The 26,662-nt window shown below is 55.4% G+C and overlaps 1 protein-coding gene across 1 annotated transcript in view; it reads right to left on the reverse strand.

Annotated features, from left to right (window-relative positions):
* Window positions 1–243: 243 nt before the first annotated feature.
* The window catches only part of CPNE3 (copine 3), a 40,407-nt gene continuing 13,988 nt past the window's right edge, over window positions 244–26,662 (reverse strand). The window contains exons 6-17 of the mRNA XM_059671907.1: window positions 25,691–25,762; window positions 24,593–24,676; window positions 21,852–21,941; window positions 17,717–17,815; window positions 15,579–15,665; window positions 14,963–15,022; window positions 13,697–13,830; window positions 8,595–8,649; window positions 8,470–8,521; window positions 5,503–5,636; window positions 4,255–4,491; window positions 244–2,626 (exon numbers count right to left, since the gene is read on the reverse strand). Of these exons, the coding sequence (XP_059527890.1) occupies window positions 2,513–2,626; window positions 4,255–4,491; window positions 5,503–5,636; window positions 8,470–8,521; window positions 8,595–8,649; window positions 13,697–13,830; window positions 14,963–15,022; window positions 15,579–15,665; window positions 17,717–17,815; window positions 21,852–21,941; window positions 24,593–24,676; window positions 25,691–25,762 (1,218 nt within the window). The 3' untranslated portion in view covers window positions 244–2,512. The remainder of the gene's footprint in view (window positions 2,627–4,254; window positions 4,492–5,502; window positions 5,637–8,469; window positions 8,522–8,594; window positions 8,650–13,696; window positions 13,831–14,962; window positions 15,023–15,578; window positions 15,666–17,716; window positions 17,816–21,851; window positions 21,942–24,592; window positions 24,677–25,690; window positions 25,763–26,662) is intronic.

The following is a 26,662-nucleotide window of genomic DNA, read 5'->3' on the forward strand; positions in this document are numbered from 1 at the left end:
GAGGCAGCCAATCGATGACTCTCTCTCATCGGTATTTCTTTCTCTCCTTCTCCCTTCCTCTCGGAAATCAATAAAAATAGATTTTAAAAAAAGAAAAGAAAAAAGACATGAGCAGTAAACTGATAACCCTTCCCTTACTGCACCAATTTGAATGCAGTTAATTTCTTTTAAATTAACAAACCCCACAAAATAACAAAATCCCCCAAACTCTTTTATTCAACAAAATATGGAGCACAGGCCATCTAATATACTACATTCACTTTATTTCAAACTTTTCTACTAGTTTTGATAACATTTAGAGAATAAGAATGAAAACAAGGCACTATTGTAGCACATCGAGAAATAATTTTATCCAAAGGGAATTCATGTGAAAGATATACTCAACATCAGTTCATATGTTCCTAACTTACACATTTATTGTAAGGTTGACACCCAAAAGGCACAAAAGAGTTCTCGCAGTCACAGCCAGACTGCTTGCTGGGCATCGTGACTGTCAGCTGCATGCCGGGGAGACGGATGAAGACGGGTCTCCAGGAAACACAGCGGGTGAAGGGGTGTGACCATGGACTCAGTTACTGTGTCTCTAAATGCACTTTGAGAACTAGTGGCACTGGAATAAATGGTGGCACAATGGGCAAAGGGAGCACCCTATATAATAAAAGCCTAATATGCAAATCAACCGAATGGCGGAACAACCGGTCACTATGACGCCCACTGACCACCACGGGGCAGATGCTCAACACAGGAGCTGCCCCCAGCCCGCAAGTCCCAGGCCAGCCAAGGCAGGTGCCAACGGGGGCCCCCAAATCACCCGCTGGTTGCCCCACAGATAGGCCCTGATCGCCAGCCAGGCCTAGGGACTCTACCAGTACATGAATTTCGTGCACCGGGCCTCTAGTTTAATATAAAACAATATTAAGTCACATGCCATGAGGTGACATGTAGGAATTGTAAGGACTTTGTAAAGTAATTTAGAAATTGTAACTGCTTTTATTCAAAACTGCAAAAAGGTATCCATTACCCTAATTTGCTGGAATTACAGCTCCTATGAGAAACAGCATCTAGTGATGAACCTGGTCAAGAATGAATAATAAAAATCTATTTTTAAAAGGAAATATTCTGTTTAAAACCAGAATATGAAAGTGTGAGCCCCAGGCAGCTGGCCATGGTGTGAGGACTGTGATCAGCGAGGGACCAATGAGCCCTCATGCTGGCGGCCCCAGCGCCCCCTGCAGGTGGTGCTGTCGCTGCAGGAGCAACTTAGGGTCTGGGAGTTAAGAGGGGCCACGTGGGTTCAAAAGGAAATGAAACCAGGAACCTCTCTGCCGCTTCCAAGCAGACAGAGCTGCAACCAGAACACGGACAGGGCTGCTCCCTGCTGGGGGCCGCGTCCTCTTACATGTCTGAGAGCCGGGGACATGCGCTGACCTGTCAGCACAGCCATTCTCCTGAGGACTGTGATCCACACACAGTTTTAACATTGAAGTTAAAGATGATTGCGATCTACGGGCACGTGAGGTCCTGGGCTTCTGATGGGACCGTGTTTGCTAAGCAACATGTTCTAAAGGGTAAACATAGGGGAAAATTCTATCCTTAAAAAAGCATGTAAAGTCCACTATATCCGAAGGCAGAAGCTAGATTTTTTTTAAGTTACACCAGGTTTTATGCTTAATACAGTACTTGCTGGGCTTAGAACACAGCACATTATATGAGAAGTGTGATTTGATTATCATGAGTTTAAAAATCAAACTAAAAATGTTACTCAAAAAAAAGGAAAAATGCCTAAGTGAATATGTACAAATCAGCGTAAGGGGCCTCAGCAAGCAAGGTCTGACACCGTCCCTCCCAATGCGCAGCGGCCCATCCGCGAGAGGAAGGAGTGCTGGTTTGGTCCCACAGCTCCCAGCAGAGCAGCTCAGCATTTCACCTCCCAGGAAAACGCTCCGACAACGGGGACTCCAGGACAAGCCGTGGCGCACACATGCAGACCCTGGGCTTGCGGACAGCGTCCGCAGGCAGAGCGGTCTGGGGTGACACGCACAGCTGCTGGCGTGAGGCACAGGCACAGGCTGGGCCACAGGGACGGTGTGTGGCCGGTCCCTCAGCGCCTGCAGCAGGCCAGCGGGAATGCACCGAGATTAGCCCTGGAGAAGCACTGAACCGTTACAGGAACTTGTCACCGAGGTGGGGCTTGTTGCACAGAAACCTGGAATCACACAGCCCAACAGGCTCCATTCTTCCTACTGGGAACCATTGGAAACGGCAGCTCATCCTATGAAAGTACAGTCACAACAAACCACGTTCCTCAGGGAGTGTCTCCTCCAGACAGCCTCACTGCAGCCCCCGGTCAGAAGCAACCACTGAACTGATTGGGTAAAGATTAACTTAGCACTCTTCCTCCAGAAAGTATAAAAAACGCTTGAAGTAGAAAGAACCGTAGAGAACTAGGTTTACAGCATAAATGCCGGGGGACAGGAAGCGCTGTGGCTGGTCATGGTCGGGGGGCAGACCTTCACTTGGTGGTCGCAGGGTTCTTGGGGGGAAGCAGCTTGTATGTGTTGAAGTAGCCCACCACCTGCTGGGGGATCTCGGCCAGGACACACTGGGCCAGCGCCTCCTTGGGAGCCTGAGAACACAACCAGTGACTTCATGAGCAAACACATTTTCACTGCTCCCCACACTCCCCCCCCCCCCGCCTTTTTTTGTTAATCCTCATCCAAGGATATCTTCCCTATTGATTTTTAGAGAGTGGAAAGGAGAGAAAGAGGGGGAGACAGAGAGAAACATCGGTAAGAGAGAGATACATCAATTGGTTGCCTCCTGCATGCACCCCAACCAGGGCCAGGGATCAAACCTGCAACCCAAGTATGTGCCCTTGACAGAGAATTGAACCCGAGACTCTGGTGCGTGGGCGACACTCTAACCACTGAGCAACTCTGGCCAGGGCTTCGCTGTCCTTTGATGAAGACAGGGATTCCGCACAGTCCCACCCCTGCGCCAGCACCCAGTCTCAGGGTCAGTCTGAGAGCAGGGGATGAGTTGAGGGTGCTGACCCCACCCACCTCGGCCCGGCTCTTTTCTGGTGCCAGCGTTATGGCATGCAATGACTCTTGTCTTCAACTTCAAATGCTGGTCTTTCATTCACTAACTATTCATTTTTTTGGCTTTTTATTTAGAAGTAATTATAGATTCATAGGAAGTTGCAAAAATAATAGACGTCCCATGTACACTTCACCCAGTTCCCTCCAAAGGTAATGGCTCTGTAACAACAGGACTATCAAACCCAGGACAGTGACACCATCCAGTGCACAGCCTTTTCTGAGGCTCCCGTGTCATGTGCGCTCGTGTGCGCGCGTGCACGTGCGTGTGTGTGTGTGCACGCAGCTCTGTGTGCCGCCATCATCAGGCAGGTCTGTGTGACCACAATCAAGATACACAGCTGCCTCCACCACAAAGACCCCCATGGGCTGCTCCTGAACCGGACACCGGCCAGGTCCTGCCCACGCCGCTGGGCGGGGGATGGCACAGCCACTCGGGGAAGTTCCACAGGCTTTTGCCAACTGAACACGCAGCTGCACTTCTGGGTACTTCCCCCGAGACACATTCACACGAGCCTGTGCGTGATGTTAACAGCGGCCGGCGTGCACCAGGCACAACTGGAAGCAGCTGAAGGTGCCCTCAAACCACGTGCCCGCAGCACGGAGCCCCGCTCGGCGGGAGGGAGCCCCGCTCGGCGGGAGGGAGCCCCGCTCGGCGGCTCGTAGCCTGTGAGAGAATCATCAAGAGAAAAGGCCAGGCCCAAGGGCCACTGCTGTGTGATTCTATTTATGTAAGTTTCAAAATGATAAAATCTTAGAAGTGGAGACAAACTAGTGGCTGTCAGGGGTGAGGAGGGCTGAAGGTGGGAGGGGAGGGGTGGCTGGAACGGGTGCCACTGGGCAGGCCCTGTGGGAGGGACCTTGCTGGTAGCAATGCGCCACTTTATGAGATGTTACCATTGGAGGAAACCGGTAAACAGTCTCCTGAGAGGCTCGGCAAATCAGCCTCCAGCTGGGCAATTCATCGCATCCGTGTGCAGAGACGGGGCTGTCAGGCAGGAAAAGAGGAGCTGTCCTTGAAGACAGTCACACACGGGCTGAATGACTAGCCACCCACTGCAGGAGGCAGGCAGGTCCACAGCCTGAAGCAAACCCACCCACCGGCCAGCACCCACCCAGCCACCTGGTCGGTCGGGCGAGGCGCAGCGGTACTCACGTTCTGGAACTGTCGGAAAGGCACGAACTGCACGATGTCTCTATTGGCCACCTCTCCCGACGGGGAGCGCAGGGCCCCGCTGTCGCTGTCCAGGAACTCCATGGCGCTGAAGTCGGCGCCGCCCACTCCGACTATGATGATGGACATGGGCAGCTTGGCGGCATTGACGATGGCCTGCCTGGTCTCGTCCAGGTCGGTGATCACGCCGTCGGTGATGATCAGGAGCACAAAATATTGCTGCCAAAGAGAAAGCACGGCCCGTGAGCCGCTCGAGCTCCCGTGACACGGCAGCGCTGACACTTGCAGCTCGAGCTCCCGTGACACGGCAGCGCTGACACTTGCAGCTCGAGCTCCCGTGACACGGCAGCGCTGACACTTGCAGCTCGAGCTCCTGTGACACGGCAGCGCTGACACTTGCAGCTCGAGCTCCTGTGACACGGCAGCGCTGACACTTGCAGCTCGAGCTCCTGTGACACGGCAGCGCTGACACTTGCAGCTCAAGGAGCCCCTGCTACGAGAGCCTGACATCTGTGCTGACAAGGAATTCACACGGAAACGCTGCACAGTCATTACAGGGTGGCAGGGCACGGAACACGCCGGCCTAAGTCCGCGGGAACAAGACGTGGAAATGCCTCCGGGTAAACGCCCAGCAGGCGCAGGCATAAACACTTCACTTAACTGAAGTGGTAAAGTCATCCCCGTCAGAGCATCGCCAAGGGAGCGAGTGTCAACTCCGACGGAGGAGGGAGGACTGTTCACCAACTAAAGAACACGTTACAATGGACATGGTGGGGGGCTCTCTCCGTACTGTTATCTGATAAATCAACAAGTGGAAATGTCACACAAAGCTGTGACTCCATCGTTCGGGTCCTTCAAGTCTAGACTGGGAGTCGCATTTGTAACAGCAGCTCAGGTGCTGAGTGTCCACGTGGCCCAGGCCCTGGGCACGTGATGTGAATCCCCCTGTTCACTCTTCCCACACTGTGTGCGTCCTCGTCCCGCCTCACCCCGAGAATGCCGCGGGGGGGCTGCCCCAGCACCCAGCGGCAGGTCTCAGAGACAAGACTTGTGGGTGGCTGCTTTGTTCTTCACTGTTTCTAAGGATCACTAGTTCAGCAGCAGATGCCGCCCCCACGAGGGCGACGGTGCCCACACTTAGAGCTCTGCGTTGGCACCTCCAGGTCACGGCACAGACAGTGGCCCGGAACAGGGCGGGCCCGCACCTCAGTCCCGGTGATTGACACTTACGGAAGCCGTCTGCTGCTGTGTGGCTGCAGCAGCAAACCTGGCCACGTGGTTGATGATCGGGGAGAAGTTCGTCGGTCCATATAGCTTGATCTGAGGCAGGCAGGCCCGATACGCCTCCACGATGCCCTGGATCCCTGGACAGAAAGAGCAGCGTTGGGAGTCCTCAGGCGCAACGCCACGCCCAGCACTCCCCCGGCCGATGCGATCACACACGAGACAGTACTTCAGACAGCCAGGTCCACACCCAGGACTCCTCTGAGCTACCAGGGCGGGCAAGTTCCACAGTCGTACGCAATGAAATGGAGTTTACTCTTGTGTTAGTACTTACCAATGTGTCACTTTCCGTACCAACAACCATAAACCCATCTCGCCCACCCTGTGCAGCACGCACCTCCACACCGCGTCCTCCAAGCCTCCCAGCCCAGGAGAACTGTGCTTCCCCCGAGCGAATCACTCACTGCCCACAGGACTGTCGGGGCGCTTAGCTTTGCTGCTCGGGACGGGACTCTGATGGGAAAGGGCTGTGGGAGAGGCTGCGCCATCACTCGACAGCTAGAGGTGAGGAGGCAGCGTTGGGAATTCTCAGGTGGGTCAGATGGGAAGTGCCTGCACCTGTGCCCGCGGCTCGGTGCCACTGGTGCTTCCTGTCTAGGCTCTCCTCGCCGACTCAGCAGCAGTTTTCAACCGTGCGCTGCAGGAATTGTTAAGACATGCGGTACCTGACTATTTAGTCAGGGGCACCAACCCCTTTTGCCTTAGATCAGCAGTTCTCAACCTGTAGGTTGTGACCCCTTTGGGGGTCGAACGACCCTTTCACAGGGGTCGCCTAAGACCATCAGAAAACACATATATAATTACATATTGTTTTTGTGATTAGTCACTATGCTTTAATTATGTTTAACTTGTAACAATGAAATTGGGGGTCACCACAACATGAGGAACTGTATTAAAGGGTCGCGGCATTAGGAAGGTTGAGAACCACTGCCTTAGATTGTCAAATAAAAATATGAGAAGAGGTGTCCAGTGTAAATAAATCAAAATCTTCCTTTTTTTTTTTTTTTTTGTCAGATCCACAAAAAGTATATTTTTTGGTACGCTGCAGAACTTTCGGGATTAGTTTCCATGTGCCATGAGAAAGGCTGAATGCACGCAGGGCGGCTGCAGAGCCACAACCACACCCAGGCCAGGGTCGCGCTGCGCGCAGGTCCTGGGCGTTCCTGGGCGCTGGGACGAGCAGGCCTGCTCCCCTCTGCCTTGGGCAGCACACCTTGGCAGCTGTGCACCCCCGAGCCCCAGGTGGAGAAGGAACAGCAGGGCTGAGCCTGGGGACGAAGGCGAGCCACTGAGACCTGAAACCTGAGGGCGGCGGCAGCCTGGGACAGCCATGTGGCCCCGGCCACAGCACCGCTGATGCACGCCAGGGCCCTGCTCCACCTGCCCAGCACTGAGTCAGACGCTTGGGAGAGACGGGAATTCTCTAGAAACTCCCACACTTGCTGTGATCATCAAGGAATCGGCCTCAGAAGGTGGTCGGTGTAAAACCCAAACAGGTTTCTGGCTTTAAATGCCCCGAAGACCGGGCCCCGGAAGAGAAGCAGGATGTGGTTTAAGGCTTCAGAGGCCTGGCCGCCCATAACGGCAGGTCCCCACGAATCCCCGAGACCCTGGGCACTCGGGAAGGAACGGCCTCGTCGGCACGAGAACGAAACACTCATACGCAGTGTTTTACATGCAAAGGTGAGCTGTCACCAGCGGTCAGTCCGTCCTTTAGTAACGGCAATCATACTGACACAGGCAGCAGCAGGGTCTGCAGGAAATGAGTCCGTAACCACCGCAATGATACCTTCTTCCAGTTCTCCCTCTCCGGCTCTCGGTCTACGGTGTACAAACCATCCATTACATTTCCTCACCAATTCTGCCCACAGTCCCTGCACGAACATGGAACGGCCGAAAGCCTCCTGTGCCTTCTGGGAACAGCGAGACGTGCGATTTCCGGCAAGTGCACCCAGGGACTGGGTGGGATCACTGGGAACAGGCTGTCTTTCCCCCACGGCGTCTGCTTTGTCTGAAACCCATGGACCGTCTGTCCCGGACGGAAACCTGGCGCAGAGCAGCCGCACCGCTGGCCGCCCCGAGGGGCTCCTGGTGCTCAGAATGAACGGACTGGAACGAATGCCCACGTCAGCCGTCGCATTCAGCTCCCACGACCCTCCCGTCCCATTTCCTCACAAGCATGAGACCCATGGCGACAGGTGAGAAGGCCAGCCAGGCCCCGACGTGCACACAGGCCCCGGGTCGGTGGGAGACGTGTCGGGAGGAGGCGCCCTGGCAGCCCTCCCAACACCGCCTCCAGGGCTCTTTCCATGGGGACGAGAGGACGGCTCTTCTGTCGGAACTCACGCCTGTCGCTGCAGGAAGTCAGCTCACTGTCCACAGTCTAAGCCTCTGCCCACCGCCTCTCCCCTCCACACTGACACCGCTCTGTGGGGACTCGGCAGTGAGGTGGGTTCTCAGGGGTGGGGGAAGCACCTGGATACGGGACGTCCCAGGGAAGCGTGAACCACAGGGTGGCCTCCCGCGGAGGGAAGCTGCCAGAGGCGCCCGCCCCGCGGAGACCACCCGCGTCCACGCTCAGGTGCGGGCCACCTCCCCGCACAGCGCCCGCTCCTCCGAGGGCTTCAGAGACCCGTGACCGACTGCTCATTTCACAGAGGGTTTATTTTAAAATCAACTTACGTATACGTGAAAGGAACATGACCCTACTTATTGGCCGAGTCTCAAGACAGAGAATTCTTTTGTTCTGTTAAACCCTTTAAGGCAGGAGAGCGTGGCTGGCGCTCTTCCCAGCAGTGATGCTGCTGAGACAGGGCGAGTTGGTCACAGAGGCCGCGGGGCGTGGGGAGTCCCCACCACAGGAGGGAAGTGGGCCCAGGGCGGCCTGGCGGCGGTGCGCGTGCGTCCACTCACCTTTGCAGTAGGGGTTGGACGGACTGAAGTTCATGGGGAACTCATGCGACACCTGCGAGGAAAGAGGGCGGATGAGCGGGTGTCGCTTCCCCGGGAAGCACAGCATCAGGACGGGTCCCTCTCACCTGCCACTGAGGGGGAATCTGAGCTCCAAACCCAAACGCCGGGAACATCTTATCCCTGAAAGGAAAAGAGAAGATCGTTTTTTCCAACATAGAGTTTTATCTTTACTCATAAAAAACCAATGTAAGCTTAGTTTTTAAAATGTTTACATCTGCAAAGAAGATAAAGATAAAAGATTACTCATAATCACCGGAGGAAAAAATGTTAATATGGCAATTCTCCTAAATATTTTTATGTGCTTTGAGGAGAAAAATGTCTCTCCACGTCTATTTATAAAAATGCAGTTTATATTCGTACTTTTAACATTCGTTTCTACTTACATACTATATGTTCCATTGAGTAAATATGACAGCCAGATCCATAAAGCCCTAAAAGCCACAACTCTTTTCACTGTTTATGGCAAACTCACTGGGCAGTCACACTTGAGCTCAACTGACAAGAGGTTACTTACAGTCACATAATATGAATATTCATACACTGGCCACAGAAACGTGGTACAAATGTCACATAAAAACGCTCATTTCCCATCAGGACATCCTCCTCTGTGGGAACTCATATCGGCTCTGGCACTGAGGACAGAACCTGTGTCACACATGCCAAACCCTTCTCCCTGCTTACAATCTGTCTTTAACTTTGTTTACCGTATCTTTTATAGTTTTTAATACTAATTAATGTGAATAAAAATTCTTTCACGATTTCTGCTTCCTCACTGTCAGACTATCAACAACCCGCACATATTTCTGCGCAACGTTCAGGGGTGTGTGACCGAAACGTCTAGTCCATCCGGAAATGTTCTGGAGCCGATGGAAGGAGCCGCTGGTCCCACAGGGGTGCCCTCAGCCCGAGCCCCACAGCTCCACCTGCTCCTCGGCCAGGCGGTGGGAACAGAAGCCACCTGCACTGGGAGGGCCGCACACACCCCGGTGCCCTCCGTGTCCGCTGCCAACGCTGCCCAGCCCAGGGGGGCGCTGCCCGGCCCAGGGGGACGCTGCCCGGATCAGGGGGTGCTGCCCGGCTCAGGGGGATGCTTCCCAGCCCAGGGGGATGCTGCCGGGCCCAGGGGGGTGCTGCCCGGCTCAGGGGGGTGCTGCCCGGCCCAGGGGGGTGCCGCCCGGCTCAGGGGGGTGCTGCCCGGCCCAGGGGGACGCTGCCCAGATCAGGGGGGGCTGCCCGGCCCAGGGGGGTGCTGCCCGGCTCAGGGGGGTGCTGCCCAGCCCAGGGGGGTGCTGCCCGGCTCAGGGGGATGCTGCCCAGCCCAGGGGGACGCTGCCCGGCCCAGGGGGACGCTGCCCAGATCAGGGGGGGCTGCCCGGCCCAGGGGGGTGCTGCCCAGATCAGGGGGACGCTGCCGGGCCCAGGGGGACGCTGCCCAGATCAGGGGGGGCTGCCCGGCCCAGGGGGACGCTGCCCAGATCAGGGGGGGCTGCCCGGCCCAGGGGGGTGCTGCCCAGATCAGGGGGGGCTGCCCGGCCCAGGGGGGTGCTGCCCGGCCCAGGGGGACGCTGCCCAGATCAGGGGGGGCTGCCCGGCCCAGGGGGGTGCTGCCCAGATCAGGGGGGGCTGCCCGGCCCAGGGGGGTGCTGCCCAGATCAGGGGGACGCTGCCGGGCCCAGGGGGACGCTGCCCAGATCAGGGGGGGCTGCCCGGCCCAGGGGGACGCTGCCCAGATCAGGGGGATGCTTCCCGGCTCAGGGGGGTGCTGCCCGGCCCAGGGGGGTGCTGCCTGGCTCAGGGGGGTGCTGCCCGGCCCAGGGGGATGCTGCCGGGCCCAGGGGGGTGCTGCCTGGCTCAGGGGGGTGCTGCCCGGCCCAGGGGGGTGCTGCCCGGCCCAGGGGGATGCTGCCCGGCCCAGGGGGGTGCTGCCCGGCTCAGGGGGGTGCTGCCCGGCCCAGGGGGGTGCTGCCCGGCTCAGGGGGGTGCTGCCCGGCCCAGGGGGACGCTGCCCGGCCCAGGGGGACGCTGCCCAGATCAGGGGGGGCTGCCCGGCCCAGGGGGGTGCTGCCCAGATCAGGGGGACGCTGCCGGGCCCAGGGGGACGCTGCCCAGATCAGGGGGGGCTGCCCGGCCCAGGGGGACGCTGCCCAGATCAGGGGGGGCTGCCCGGCCCAGGGGGGGCTGCCCGGCCCAGGGGGACGCTGCCGGGCCCAGGGGGACGCTGCCCGGCCCAGGAGGACGCTGCCTAGATCAGGGGGGTCTGCCCGGCCCAGGGAGGTGCTGCCCGGCTCAGGGGGACGCTGCCGGGCCCAGAGGGACGCTGCCCGGCCCAGGGGGACGCTGCCTGGATCAGGGGGGGCTGCCCGGCCCAGGGAGGTGCTGCCCGGCTCAGGGGGACGTTGCCCGGCTCAGGGGGGTGCTGCCCGGCCCAGGGGGACGCTGCCCGGATCAGGGGGGGCTGCCCGGCCCAGGGAGGTGCTGCCCGGCTCAGGGGGACGTTGCCCGGCTCAGGGGGATGCTGGCAGGATAGGGGGGACTGCCCAGCTCAGGGAGGCGCTGTGGGTTGAGGCAGGCAGAGCTGCCTGTCTGTCTGAGACACGTGCCCCGCACAAGCACCACAGGGAGCAGACCTCCACTTGGCCCACACCCCTGTGTTGGGGGGTCCGTTTCTCAGTTCTGTCTGGAATGAATACAGACAGGCCTCACTGAGCTCAGTCCCGCCTGTGAGCACCTCTGTCCCAGGCTGAGCTCACACACCGGCTGTTTCCAGGCTCCTGCTCTGCTCTGGGTCACGCTCTCATCTGGTCGTAGCGCCCGGGCCTGTGGACGCCCACTACCGCTAGGATCCACTCCCCGGGGAGCTCCTTCCTCTGGAAAACCCCTCGGCTATTCTGAGGCACTTTTCCTTCTGGAAAATTTTAAGATTATTTTGTCAGGATTCTGTCGAATTTTTTATTAAAATCAATTAATTTAGGAAGATATTTTTCTATCTTACATCATTATGACATCTGTCTATCTAGAAGCCTGGCATATTTTTCCATTTAAATAAATTTCCCTCTTTATCCCTCAGTACCGATCCTAGGCCTTAAGTTCATTCTCACTCTTTATTGCATTCTGAATGTGGTCTTTTATCCACAACTTCTTGAGTCAGCTATTGCTGGTCAGTGAGAAATCGCTGATCTTTATTTTATGTTGTATCTAACCACTTCCTGAGGTCTCCCTCCCTCCTGTGGACACGCAGGTGTGAACGCGTCCTCCAGGTCTGCGGGAGGGGCCAGGGGCCAGGGGCCGGAGGGGCCAGAGGCTGGAGGGGACAGAGTGGACAGGGGCTGGAGGGGACGGAGGGACCAGGGGCTGGAGGGGCAGAGGGGACGGAGGGACCAGGGGCTGGAGGGACAGAGGGGACGGAGGGACCAGGGGCTGGAGGGACAGAGGGGACGGAGGGACCAGGGGCTGGAGGGACAGAGGGGACAGAGGGACCAGGGGCTGGAGGGGACAGAGTGGACAGGGGCTGGAGGGGACGGAGGGACCAGGGGCTGGAGGGACAGAGGGGACGGAGGGACCAGGGGACGGAGGGACCAGGGGCTGGAGGGACCAGGGGACGGAGGGACCTGGAGATGGAGGAACCAGGGGATGGAGGGACCTGAGGACAGAGGGGACAGGGGCTGGAGGTGCCGAGAGTGGCCTCTGTGAGGCACGCTGCCTGTTCCGCCCTGTGCTCTGAGCCAACTCTGGTGAGTTAACGTTCCCTAAAAAGGCTCCTTCAATGCAGACTTTCCACTGTAACACCAGTTTCAGAGAGTCACCATATAACTTTTAATGTTTTTTTCTGAATTTGTGCCTATAATCTTGGTCACATTACTAATATCCTAACGATGTTTCTCCTCCATGGGGGGCAGTGCTGGCCAAACTCCGCCTGGGTTTGTTGAACTCACAAAGAACCACCCCTTCCTTCAGCTCAGGACCCGCGCGGCTTGGCCAGGATTTCCCGAGCGCCTGTGTCAGGGGAAGGGGCCCGCCTGCCTCCGCCCAGTGCAGAGCTCCCCGAGGGCCCGGCCCCGGGGCAGCCAGGACAGCCCCTCCGTCCCTGCAGCGAGGCCCAATCCGATGAACATCCTGCGGAAAGTGCCTTCGCGCGTCCACGCGGCACAGCTGGACCCACTGTCACTGCGGTGTCTACTTCCCCTTCCTGATCTTCAGTTTCATTCTATTGCAAAGCCAGCTCATTTACGTGCAGTTCTTGTTGGAAAATATAAGCAGGTCAAGCCCTGCCCAAGCTCAGCCCCCTCTACCTCGATGGGCCGCAGTCTCCGTTCCGATCCAAGAACCGCCTAAGACTCCTCCTTCCCACAGGTGAGTCCTCCCTGGCGCCCCTTCCTTACTGCCCTCGGCCGTGCCTGAGGCCGCCCTGCTAAGCTCTCACTCTGTACTGGGCCCATTAGGACTTGTGACTGACGTCAGTTACGTCCAGCTATTCTCGATGGAGATACTCTGATAGTCTGTTAGTCACAGGTCCTGATTACATTTCCCCTTTGGATTGTGTGAAAAGTGTTCTACAAGCACTCTTACTGCTGCTACGGGTTCTGCCGTAGCCACCTTTGCTTCCGGTTTGCTTGCATTTGCCTGAAAGAGCCATCTCCATAAACGCCATGACAGGTTAATAAAAGCTCCATCAACAAGCGAGAGCTTTACTGTCAAGGAACAGGTGACATTTTATACCGGCCCTAACAGAGCGAGGGCACGTTGTCCCCGTTGCTTAGCAAACCTCCAGAAGGACCTATTTAAATCCACCCATTGAGAATTTGTTCAAAATCTTTTACAGCAGTTGGGTCACGTTATCCGTGGACACTTGTTTCAAGTCACGTTCAGACGACTTTGCGGCTGCCCAGGGACAGCCGTGTTAGAACCAGCATCTGTGTGTTTGAGGCTGTGCCGCCTGGACTTCAGCCCCTCCGACGCCTTTCCCTGAGTAGCCCCCGGAACCCGGGGCCGCCACAGCCGGTGGCTCTCAACAAGCACCTGCAGAGCGGGTCAGAGGTCAAAGTCAACACTGACATTGCCCCAAGGAGAAAGACAAGGTCAAATGAGACATTTCAGCAGCCTGTCCCGCACGATCAGAGAGCACGCAGGAGACACACGCCTCCGGGGTGAGGACACGGGCGATACTCACGCGTCGTAGTCTTGAACGACCATCCCCACGGACCAGATGGCGGTCAGGTACTCGTTCACACCGTTGGGGCTGATGTAATGAAGGGAGTCGGGGGACCGCGGGTCCCCATTGGAGCCGGTGAAGTCCACCCCCACCTGCAGGTGACAATCAAGAAGCAGGGCGTCTGCACTGGTGCAGGGAGGGCGGCAGAAGATGGGTCCTCACCCACAGCCCGCCCCCTGACCTCTCAAACACCCGGGACCACAGGAGTGTCCCGCCAGTCACCCAGGCCCTAGCCCAGACAGCCTGCGCTCTGTCTGCCAGACGCTTAAACGTGAATCACTGCCAAACATGTCAAACAAGGCATGTGGCCCGCCGGCTGCGAGTCTGACATGCTTGCACTACACCAAGACTGCCCCGAGGCTGCACCGGGACTGCTCTGTGACTGCACCGGGACTGCACCTGGACTACACCACGACTGCACCGGGACTGCACCGTGACTGCACCTGGACTGCACCTGGACTGCACCTGGACTACACCACGACTGCACCTGGACTGCACCTGGACTACACGACGACTGCACCTGGACTGCACCTGGACTACACGACGACTGCACCTGGACTGCACCTGGACTACACCACGACTGCACCTGGACTGCACCTGGACTACACCACGACTGCACCTGGACTGCACCTGGACTACACCACGACTGCACCTGGACTGCACCTGGACTACACCACGACTGCACCTGGACTGCACCTGGACTACACCACGACTGCACCTGGACTGCACCTGGACTACACCACGACTGCACCTGGACTGCACCTGGACTGCACCTGGACTACACCACGACTGCACCACGACTGCACCTGGACTGCACCTGGACTGCACCTGGACTGCACCAGGACTGCACCACGACTGCACCAGGACTGCACCACGACTGCACCAGGACTGCACCTGGACTGCACCACGACTGCACCTGGACTACACCACGACTGCTCCAGGACTGTACTGGGACTACACCGTGACTGCACCAGGAGTGCTCCGGGACTGTAGATACAGGCCTTGCTTTCTACGTTGGCCTGACTGATGCTTTCTACTGCTCGAGTTGCTATGGGTAACCAGCTTTGGATCGTCTGCTCTCTGGGAGAAGGGACAGACCTACTGACAGGACAGCTTTGCATACCCAGAGCGCTGGGTCAGACCACACAGTCATGCACTTTGCCGGGTCAGCTCTGCAGAGGAGCAAGGCACTGCCAAGGGGAAGTGGAGCTCCCAGTTACTTACGGTGAAGTTCAGCTGGCATCCACCCATGATGTAGTCCAGGAAGGTGCACTCCACCGTGACCTGAAAGCAGAGGCACGCGTGTGATCCCCACACCAACAGGGAGAGAGGAATTCCGCAGCCCCCGTGCATGCGTGTGACCCCCACACCTACAGGGAGCGGGGTGTGAGCACTGCCCCCGTGCCCGTGTGTGTGACCCCCACACCTACAGGGAGCGGGGTGTGAGCACTGCCCCCATGCACGCGTGTGTGACCCCCACACCTACAGGGAGCAGGGTGTGAGCACTGCCCCCGTGCATGCGTGTGTGACCTCTACACCTACAGGGAGCAGGGTGTGAGCACTGCCCCCGTGCACGCGTGTGTGACCCCCCACCTATAGGGAGCGGGGTGTGAGCACTGCCCCCATGCACGCGTGTGTGACCCCCACACCTACAGGGAGCGGGGTGTGAGCACTGCCCCCATGCACACGTGTGTGACTCCCACACTGACAGGGAGCGGGGTGTGACACCCACACCAACAGGGAGTGCGGTGTAAGCAGTGCCCCGTGCACGCGTGTGTGACCCCCACACCGACAGGGAGCGGGGTGTGAGCACTGCCCGAGAGGTGGTCAGGTCACGGACCTCACACTGCTTCACGCTGACGACGCCGGAGTTCTTGTAGCCTTTCTTCTTCTGTCTCTTCTTCTCGTTGATGCACTCAAACTCCACCTGTGGGGGACAGTGCGTGTCACCAGTGCGTCAGAAAGCCCAGTGGACTGCAAACAACGACTTCCTCCTGGAATCAAACCCCGCTGACGGCGGTCTACTGCCAGCACCACTCCGAGGCGGTGACGTAACAACTAGGTAACTCAAACAGTCAACACTGACGTTCCTAAAAGTGTACCTTTCTGCCGAACCAGTTTGGCTCAGTGGATAGAGCGTCAGCCTGGGACTGAAGGGTCCCAGGTTCCAGTCCGGGCAAGGGCATGTGCCTGGGTTGCGGGCACATCCCCAGTGGGGGTGTGCAGGAAGCAGCTGATCGATGTTTCTCTCTCATCTATGTTTCTAACTCTCTGTCCCTTTCCCTTCCTCTCTGTAAAAATCAATAAAATATATTTACAAAATAAAAAATAAAAGTGTACCTTTTAAAATAGCTCATAAGTATAAATTTCTTGGCAAATTCTCTAAGCAATAATCTTTCTTCTTTACAACAAAGGAAGTAAATATAACTCCCAGTCTTTACCCTCGGAGAGAACAAAAATATGCTGCTTCAAAAGAAGAAAAAACCTACCATCAGAACAGAGAGGAGAAGCCCCACCCTGTGTGAAATACAGCACCCTCCTACTGGGAACGCGTTGGAAACGGCCCAACGCGCCTCAGGGCACTGCCTCCCCCTCCCCGCCGGTCCCCCCGGGGCCCGCCCTCCTCTCCGCGGTGTCAGTCGCCGCCTGGTCCTCTCTGGTCTGCACCCACACAAAGCTGCCCTACATACTTCGTAGTGCTCTCACTTGCTTCATTCATTCTTTTTTTCACAGCGAAGGAGTAACGACCTCTGAGTGACACCTTCGATTCTCACTGCTGCTCCTAACGCTACAGCAAAGGGACTTGGTGCATCTGACGAGCCAGCTCTCTAGTTCTTACAAAGCAACTCTCTGCCCACCAGTCGTTACGGATTTTCTAAGAACCAAGCGTGAAAAGGTACAGTTGACAAATGAAGTAAAAGAAAACCCTGCTAACCTCTGAGGGCCCCGGGTCCTGCCAGAGTCTCCATCACCGTCGTGAACACTCACCCCTGAGCGTTTCAGATGCAGATGGCTCTACACCAACTCTCACGGCAAAGGTCGCACCCCTGGCGTCCTCGTGCCGCCAGGCACCAAGAGCAGACGAGCAGGACTGAGCAAGCCTAGCCCGGGCACAGGAAGCCTGGTCCCTCACCAGACAGGGCTCAGGGAAACTGCAGGAGGCGCCCAGGGCGCCCAGGGCACCATCACCCAGTCACCCACCGTCTTCTAAAAGCAGGCGCTCACTGCTCTGGACACAGAGCGGAAACCACGAACCACCACCAGCCCTCCCGCTGAGCCGGCGGCTGCATTTCCAGTGGTCAGGTTCCTATTGTCTTCCGTTAGCTCTGCCTCAGAAAACAATCTTGACGTAGAATATCTGCCTTTGCCACTGAATTCTGCTGCTGCTTTAATCCAAAGCCTGTCAGCTCGACACCAAGTCAGCGTTTGCATTTAAACCGCAGAGGGTCAGAGAGCCTCCTCCATCCCACAGCGCCTCCGTCAGCTGCGAGGAGGGGCTGTGACCAGGAGCGGGGCACACAGGGCCCACCGGGCCCCAGGAAACTCCAGCCCCTCTTGTTTGTTTAAAACCCAATTAGTTAAACCAAATGGCCCCTCGGTTTCATGTATTCATTAGCTACGATTCCCTAGCTTGAAGTCCCATGCCCACGCTTCGTCTCTCCCCTGGGTGAGGCCACCAGGAAGGACGGAGGGGGCAGTAAGAGCACACAGTTCAACCAGGCGTCGGCCCTGCTGCGGGCACTGATTACTGTGACCAAGGACATGCCACACGCTCAGAACAAAGGGTTTCCATCAAACCACAGATGCTGCCTGTAGCCAAGAAGACCAAGCCTCTGAGTGTCCATGTAAACTCACACCGCAAGCCTGGATCCCGGGTCATCATTACTCACCACCCGGTCACCGAGCACCCTGTAGCCCAGAGCGAACCCTGGTCTGTGTGCTGTGCCAAGGGCGAGCCCGGACAAGAGAACGACTCACCGGGGAGCTCCGGGAGGCCTCCTTCAGCTGCGTCATGGTGGCCTGGAACGTCCCGATGAGGTCGTGGGAGCCGTCGCTGTCATAGTCGTAGCACTCCACCTAGAATCAGCAGACAGAGGTCAGGCCGGCAGACTGTGACCCAGGGCTGCTGCAAGGCGGGCTGACCCGGCGTGCCCTTGCATTCCAGTAAGTGCACTGTTCAGGCGCAGCTCCCCGACAGGCAGCTCCCCGACAGGCAGCTCCCCGATAGGCAGGAACTGCTTCCTGGCGGGAGTCGCTGGCCCCTCCGAACGGAGCCCGGGCGGACAGGTGAACACAGACGGCTCAGCTTCCACTGAGCAGCTTCCGTTCCCCACCGGGCCCTGGCCGGCGCGTCGGCCACTTCAGCTGTAACCACAGCGGCGGCTGAAGGCTGTCGGGAGGAAGGAGGGGCCGGTGTCTGTGCAATGATTCGATGATGTAGTTACGGACACGGCGAGTGCCCTGCCACCGGGGCGAGGCCTGCGCCAGCATCAGACACGAAGCCGGAGCGCGGTGCTCTAAGGACCACAGCTCCGACGAGGAGGAGCCTCCTTGGGGGAAGCGCTGGGCCCCGTGAGGTCCCTGTGCCATGTGGGCAGGTCGGCTCGCTCCGTGCTTGCTGTCTCCCGGCCATGGGCAGAGCTGAGCTGGACTACGCAGCTCGGTGCCAGGACGGAGGAGCGGAGGACAGAGTCACCAGAGCGCCTGGCCACACGCTGCAGCGAGACTGAGGGGTGAGCCCCAATGAAGCACCGTCTTCTCCAGCTCTGTCCCTGCAAAGCAGCCTCTCGCTCTGCAAATGCGCGTGTGCTGCACCCGGTGGCTCCCAGGCTGGTGAGCAGGCAGAGGGTTAAATAGCTCTGGACGGACGACAACGTCGTGTGTGGCGCTGAACAGTTAAAGGAGCCGTGACTGAGGCCCAGTGCCACCTGCTGCCACCCCCGCAGCCCATCACAGGAGCAAGGTGCCCGCAGCGCTGCCCGCTCCCTTCTCTTCAGGAGCTGGCGTCTCACCCGCAGAGGCACTGCTCCTTCTCGGCTCCAGGAGTGAGTCAGGCGCGAGGAGAACAGGAAGTCTTGCGTCCCTTACTTTATTCCCATTTTACCCAGGAAGACGAAACGCTGATCAACTAATAAACACAAACAAGGCCCAGAACCGCAGTTCCCAGGGACGTCAGGAGTGTCCACTGGTGGGAGCTCTTTGCTCGCAGACGAGCCACACAGCTCGACTCCTGCCCTGTGCATGTGACGCGCAGTTTAAACCCCAAACCCTCTGTGGGGCTCTCAAGTGTCAGGGGGAAGAAAATGAATGATCTTAATAATTGTTTTCTAGTTGGACTAAAATTAACATGAAGTTAAAAACAATCTTAACAATTTAGTAATTTCATTTAAATAGTTTTGTTTTTCTATTACGGACAACAGAACTTTACATTTTAGATTTGCATTCAGGAAATTACAATTTATACCTAAGGCAAAATCAAGCTTTGATAATGCCAAGATTTTATTTAAACAGAGCTTATGAAGAGCGAATGTTTAGTCTGCCTGAAACTTCAGGGAATGTAAGAACAGTTTCTAACTGTAATTTCTGGTAACTCACTACATTGCCCCATTGCAGGCAAATGTTTGGTACTAAAGAAAAACATGACATTTATAATGCTGCCATGGGTTCAGATACAGTTTGGGGGAACATGATATAATGACTGTGTCATTTAATTTCTCAAGAATTCAAAAACTAGGACTATGGTCCACTTTAAACAACAGTATCAGTGGTGCTTGTGGAAATGAAACATGCATACATACACCTGTGCGCATGTATATGTGTGAGTGCACATGCCACACACCCGTGCACACACTCATATGTGAGAGCACACATGTGCACATGTATGCCTGTGAGCGCGCACATGTATGTGAGAACACACACGTGCATGTGAGAATACACACCACACCACAGCACATCCACTAGGCATTCCCGGGTGAGGCAGGGCAGCATGCATGGTCATTTTCCATTCGCTGGATGTTATGGAAAAGATAATCCATGCTGGAGGGACCACACTGCACATCCACACTGCGGCAGAGAAGCTGCTGCCGCCAGCTCCACCCTCTGCTGACTCTTCCCACACCTCTAAGCAATGCCAAACCCCAGGAGAAGCACAGATGCACGGCTTCCTGATGTCACAGAGAAACACAGACAGTGACGATGTGGCAGAGCACATCTGTGTCATTAAAACAAACTTTTAAGAATGGAAGGCATTCATCAGGGTGAGCTCTGACAATCAGTTTACTTACAACAATAAAAGTGCCCTGTGCGCAAGCCACTGTGTGCAGGAAGTTTAAAAACATGGTTTTATTGTTAACATATTACTACACACAAACAGCCAAGCACAAGCCACTGTGTGCAGGAAAAGTTTAAAAACGTTGTTTCATTGTTAACTACTATTACACACAATTAGGTAGTTTTGATTTAGCCATGATTTTTTACAGCCTCTCTTGCTTCTCAGATCGAATGAAGCTTCAACTTACTACTTTTAGTGTGAAAAGCAAAAGCTCTAGATGTAGTATAACACTGAAAAGTTACAGGCGTTTGTATGTGCTTTCCAGAGGGTCTATGCCAGGGAGCAAGGTCTTATATGCTCTGAAAAGTTATTTTTAAAGCTTCTTTTCTACTATTTATTTTGTTCTGTGCTTGCCTCAGTAGTATGTGGATTATTGTGAGCTAAAGACGACTGAGACCTGGGGCTCAAGAGAGACTTCTGCTCCCCTTAACTGTCTAGAAGAATTTAAATTAGGAGCCTGACCCACGACGAGAGTCACCACCGGAAGTCAGAGTCCCTGTCCGTTTCGCAGGGCAGAGTAACCTCTCCCCACGCGCTCCGTGCAATGCCTCTGAAGCCCCCAGGGGCCTCAGGCTTGCTGTCCTGCTCAGTGTCTTCTAGACCTGGGTTCCCTCTGCGGCTCTGACTCTGATGCAGGGGGCACACCCCTAGTTAGTACGTAATTAAGTCTGGCCAGTTCCTCTTGCTAATTTGTCTTGTGTGTTAGACCAGGAGGAAGACCCTGTGGGGAGAGGAAAGCTGGTCCCCCCCCCGCCCCCCCCCCCGCACCTGCATTTCACTGCCGCTGGGACGGCACACACTCATAGTGAAATTCATCAGCAAATTCTCCTCTGAGGACAAATAGATGGACCTAGGAAATGAAGCGGCTTTCAACCCTAACAGCATCTGTGCCGCCTTTAACAGTGTAAGACTTCCATGTTCAATAGTTTAACCCTTTTTTGTGGTGTAGACCTTATTTTCTCTGTTATACACGTGAAGACCATAGATGACCTGCCCAAGATCCCTTCGCTGCTTAAAGAGCGGAATCAAGACTTGGACTGTGGTCCGATTCTAAGTCCCCCGCTAGTTCCAGGCCACCAGCCCTCCTGCTTTCCCCACGCTCCTTACAAAAACCAGCAAGAACCCATCTCAGTTTGCTGGCATCAGGACACAAGAAAAGGCTTCTCTCTGGAATCTTCTGTCAACAAGTGACTCTAGTATAAGAATGTCTTTAAAATAATATGTAGTTGATAAGTCGTTATAAATAAGAACGTTTAAAAACTCTGAGACACGGGCTGTGGCTCCCTGCTGCCGCTCTGCTCTCAGACCCTCGACAGCTAAGCCCCCCACAAGTCCTCAGTGACTGCGCTTTGCTCCGGAAACAAGAGGGGGAAGCCACACTCGCCACTCTCCGCGGGCTGAGGGCGGGAGACGGCGCAGGCTCTAGTTAAAGGAACGGCTGCTTTTATCCCAAGGACACGCCCAAGGGCACAGAGGGAGCTAAAGGCTCTTATTTGCAGAGCAAAGGGATCCTTTTAAAAGGAAGAAACATTTAAATTGGACATTTTATTTTAAAAAATAAAGTGTACAAAAATCACAATGTTGGATTCAGCACTGGGTGAACCACCAGTCAAACATGTTGATGCTTCAAACCCTTTACCTACCAGACACCCATTTCAGAGTTCCCAAAGCCAGCAAAACGGACCCCGCAGGCCTGTCCCATGGCTTTCTTTCTTTAAAATTACCCAATCAATGAAGTTTATAAAAGAGGCGCGTTTGTCTGTGTATATAATTTTAAATTACCTTAATAGTCTTATCCATATCTCCGTAGCACAGGGAGTTAAGAGAGATTTTAAAAGGCCTCCAAACAGGATTCAGGTTGTTTTTAATAACCTACAAAGATGGAGATGCAGAGATGAGTTAGGAAGCACCGAGTTCACTGCGTTTTGCTCCTGCCTTTCTGAGGTTCGGGTGGTGCTACAACCTCCCCAGCCAAGTCACCTGTCCACTGACAACCAGCGAGGACTGTATTACCCAGCTGGTCCGTGAGACGTGCTGCGGGGAGAAGCACGCTGGGAGGGCTCCCCCACGACAAGGCGCCCTTAGAAACTAGACTGCTGTTTCAAAACCAGGGTTCCCAACGCAGGGCACACAGGACTCCAACATGGAATCAGGAAGTCCGAGAAAGAGCCGTGCTGGGCTGGATCTGAATTAAAGAAAGTCTTACGTTGATAATGTGTACGGGCATCGTAGGCAGATCTAAGCAAACGCACCGTCTCCAGCTGTGTCCCCTGAGAGGGCCCGGCAGCAAGAGCACGTGGGCCCTCAGATCTCGGCGTCTGAACACCTCCACCCTCTGGGGACGAGGGTCGCCTCAGAGAAATGGGTCACCCCGACCGGGCTCCGACAAGCACAGGATGAGCTGAGATGCACCATAAAATGCAAGGCCCTGGGCTCATGTCAGAGGCCAGGAGCCGTTTGAAGGCACGCCCCTCAAATCCAGATACCCTGGAACCTCGCTTCGCGAACTTAATTCGTTCCGGAAGGCTGTTTGCAAACTGCATCATCTTTTCCCATTAGAAACAGCGTAAATGGAATTAATCCATTCCAGACCCCCAAACGACCCCGTTTTAACCTTTCTTATAAACAGTACATGTCTATTGTGCTGTTTAATCTATAAATAAACACTTTAAAAACAAAAAGGATATAAAATGAAAATTTAACAAAAAGGAAATGTACAGTAAAAAATGAAAATTTAATAATTATAAGCAGCAACAAAAGAAAATAAAAAAAATATTCACAGCACAAGATCCTGAGATGTTAACAGTGGGGAACTGACTCATAGGTGCGCGTTCTCTCCTTTGTCACCCGAGAGACACGTGACTGACCCCACAGGTGTCAGCAGGAAAGGGTTGTCAGGCTGAGAAGCGAATTGTTCGAGATGGGAGACGTTCGAGGAACGAGGTTCCACCGTAATCTGAACAGTAATGAATGATAAAAATGAGCACGCTGTGCTACAGCCACCCATGAGTCCACATGCCACTGAAATCAGAAAGGAGGAAGGGAGAGGGAGCATCCGCTAATGCGTGTGAAGGGACGGAAGATGCGGACAATAACCACTATGTATGACCTCAATACAATGGTAGGAAGTGGCGACTCCGGCACAGGTGGTCAGTAGGAGCTGGAACGGCCTCCGAGGGCCGCACCACAGGCCACCTATTCCTCACAACGGGACCGAGCCGGCCCTGGCTGTGCGGGAAGACTCCCGAGTGGTGGCGTGCTGGGCTGGATTAGAGATTCGATGGCAGGAAGGTTAGGGAGGCAGGGGGAAGAGTCTTACATGGACGGGGAACAGAACAGCCAAATGCCAAATGTGAGCCTCGATTGAAAACAACACAAAACAACATGCTTACAGCATGCGGGACGCTGGGGAGACCTGAAGACGATGCTATTAACCACGCCAACACTTAAGGTGCGGCTGAGTAGGAGAACGCCCTTGTTCTCGAGAAATCCCTGCTCTGCTATTCAAAGGTGACGTCACATCTGCAGCCTTCACCAGGATGGCTCTGCGAGAGGGCACTACCTGCGTGCAGGTGTGTGAGTCCCTGTGTGTGTGCAGGTGTGCGAGTATCTGTGTGTGCATGCAGGTGTGCAAGTCCCTGTGTGTGTGTGGTGTGTGAGTCTCTCTGTGTGTGTACACAGGTGTGTGAGTCCACAGGTGTGCAAGTCCGTGTGTGTGTACAGGTGTGTGAGTCCATGTGTGTATGCAGGTATGTATCTGTATATGTCTGTGTGTGCATGCAGGTGTGCAAGTCCCTGTGTGTGTGTGGTGTGTATCTGTGTGTGGGTATATGCAGGTGTGTGAGTCTGTGTGTGCGTGTGTGTACACAGGTGTGTGAGTCCACAGGTGTGCAGGTGTGTGAGTCCGTGTGTGTGTACAGGTGTGTGAGTCCATGTGTATATGCAGATATGTATCTGTGTCTGTGTGTGCAGGTGTGCAAGTCCGTGTGTGTGTGCAGGTGTGCAAGTCTGTGTGTGTAGGTATGAGTATCTCTGTGTGTGTATGTGCAGGTGTGCGAGTCCGTGTGTGTGTTTAGGTGTGCAAGTCCATGTGAGTTTAGGTGTGCAGTCTGTGTGTAGGTGTGTACGCTCGTGTGTGTGTGTGTGCACGTGTGCGGGTCCATGTGTGTGTGTAGGTGTGCAAGTCCGTGTGTGTGCAGATGTGTAAGTCCCATGTATGTGTACAGATGTGCAAGTCTGTGTCTATGTGTGTGTCAGAGAGAGAGGTGAGAGTGAGGGAGCTCACATGTGCAGGCCAAACGTACAAACATGTACAGGGCACACATTAGTGTTCTTTACAGAGTTTTACATTTCTCAAAATACAAACTTCACTAACAAAAGAAAAAGAGCATGTTGACCTTGTGCCTTTGGTTATATTTCCAAACTCAGATTGCTATTTTTATAGAAACGTGACTTTTTTTAAATGCAGATTACCATAATCCCCCAGGAAACCACAGCCCTGCTGCTCACGCTCAGACGCTCACCTCTGTTCGGTGCACCAGGAGCCAGGTTCCGTCCGACGTCTGCTTGTGGAACTCCAAGTAAGGGTCCGACTTGCCAAACAGGTCCTGCGTCAAGAGGAGAAAGCCGTCCTTCTCCTCGCCATCTGCCTGTGACACGCTAACACCCAGGCCTGCCCTCCAGGTCCGGGTCTGCGTGCAGCTCCGCAGGGACACGAGCCCTCTCCCTCCGCACGAACCCACCCCGTCTCCCAGGAGAACCGAGCGTTTCTGATGAACGCCCTAACGCTGCGGAGCACACCCTTACTTCTCAAAACACAGGATGCTTTAAAACAGTGGTCAATACGACCATCATCAATAAATATGCTCGGTGCTGGTCTCATGACTAACACTGCTCACTCACACAGCACTGCCGAGTTCTGTGGAAGCAGCATCCCAGCACTAGGCACGGTGACCGTGAGGGACAGCGACAAGATGGACAGAGGGTTCCCGTGCGCTAAGATCACATCTAACTGCTCATGGCTCTGAGTCTTGAATCCACACCTTATCCTTCAGTGTCCAATCCCACAAGCCAGGGAGCAGGGCACGTATGTGGAGCAGCCACAGTTACCTCAAGGTCAGAGTACATCCTTTCCTTAGTTCCCCACAGCATCTATGCAGTGCGCAGCACCCCACATGCTCAGAGCTGCCCTTCCCACACCCTCAACACACACACACACACAATACACACAATCACACACACACAGACACACACACACAGAGATACTCACAGACACATACAAACATATACTCACAAACACATACACAAACACATAAATGCACAGAGACCCTCACAGACACACAGAGACACATACAAACATATACTCACAGATACACACACACACAGACCTCACAGACACTCACATACACATAGAGACACAGACACATTCACAGACAGACACACAGACTCATATACACACTGACCTCACAGAGACACACACAGAGACTCTCGCTGGCACTCACACACCCAGGGCAGCAGGGCTGGAAGGAACTAGCGCTCAGGCTGCGCGAGGAGGCGCTCACCTTAGCTGCATGCCTCCTTCCTCAAACAGGATCAGTGTTGAAATCTCTATCCCTACCCACCTTATTGTCCAGTTTTCTTGCTTCCATTTCAAACAGGACCACTCTGTTATCCTTGATTTCTTCAGCTGAGATCTACGAGATCAGGTAGGTGAAAGAAGCGTGACACTCAGGAAGTACCGATGTTCTGTTACCTAACAGCGTACAAACTCTGTACCAATACAAGTGTTCACTAAAACGGTGCAATTGAGTTTTCATTTTAGCTTCCATACATGTGCAATAAGCTTTCATACGTGTGCCCAGACCCGCTAAGCCTGCGTGCGGCACCTGCCCTTTCAGATGCCGTTGCCCCAGCAGCATCGCCCCAATCCCTGGAGAAGCCGCGGCCCTGGGGGCACACCAGCTGAAGCTCCGATGACCCTGAGCCTTGGGAGCAAATCACCGAGGAAACACTCCCAGGTGGAATCACTGTTGTTCATACAATTTCTCTGATCGTTCTGCTCACAAGCCCCAGGCTGCCGCGGCCCAGGAGCAATCACGGAAACTACGGACAGTGCTCTCTGTGCCAGGAGTCAGCTCCCGGCAGACAGCATTCTTGTACTTTAGGCAGTTTAACTGGAGCAAAACAGCTGCGCAGGGTATCACCGCAGCAGCCCTCCAACCAGGCCGGGGAGCCGCCTTCCGTCCCAGCTCAAGTCAGAACCACGGCTCCGGGAGGCGCTGCTGGGACGCAAGCTCGAGGGAGAGCCTGAGCAGCGGGCGCCGTGTGCTGTGGGCTCTGACGCGGGCGCACGGAGTCGCCGGCCCGGGGCCAGCGGGAGGGCGGACAGCAGGGGGCGGCACTAAAGGTGAGGCCGTGCCACCTGAGACCCATCGGGAAGGAGCCCTCCGGGACCGGGTCTGTCCCGAGAGGACGCCTCTGCCTCGCAGAGCCCAGGATCCGTCGATGACGTCGCGTCTAAGTGGGGAAGGAAGCACCACGAGGGGCCCTGACCCCGTGGACAACGTAGAAACGCAAAGGGATCTGTGTGAGTT

This window comes from Myotis daubentonii, chromosome 17, assembly GCF_963259705.1.
Source record: "Myotis daubentonii chromosome 17, mMyoDau2.1, whole genome shotgun sequence".
Classification (NCBI taxonomy): domain Eukaryota; kingdom Metazoa; phylum Chordata; class Mammalia; order Chiroptera; family Vespertilionidae; genus Myotis; species Myotis daubentonii.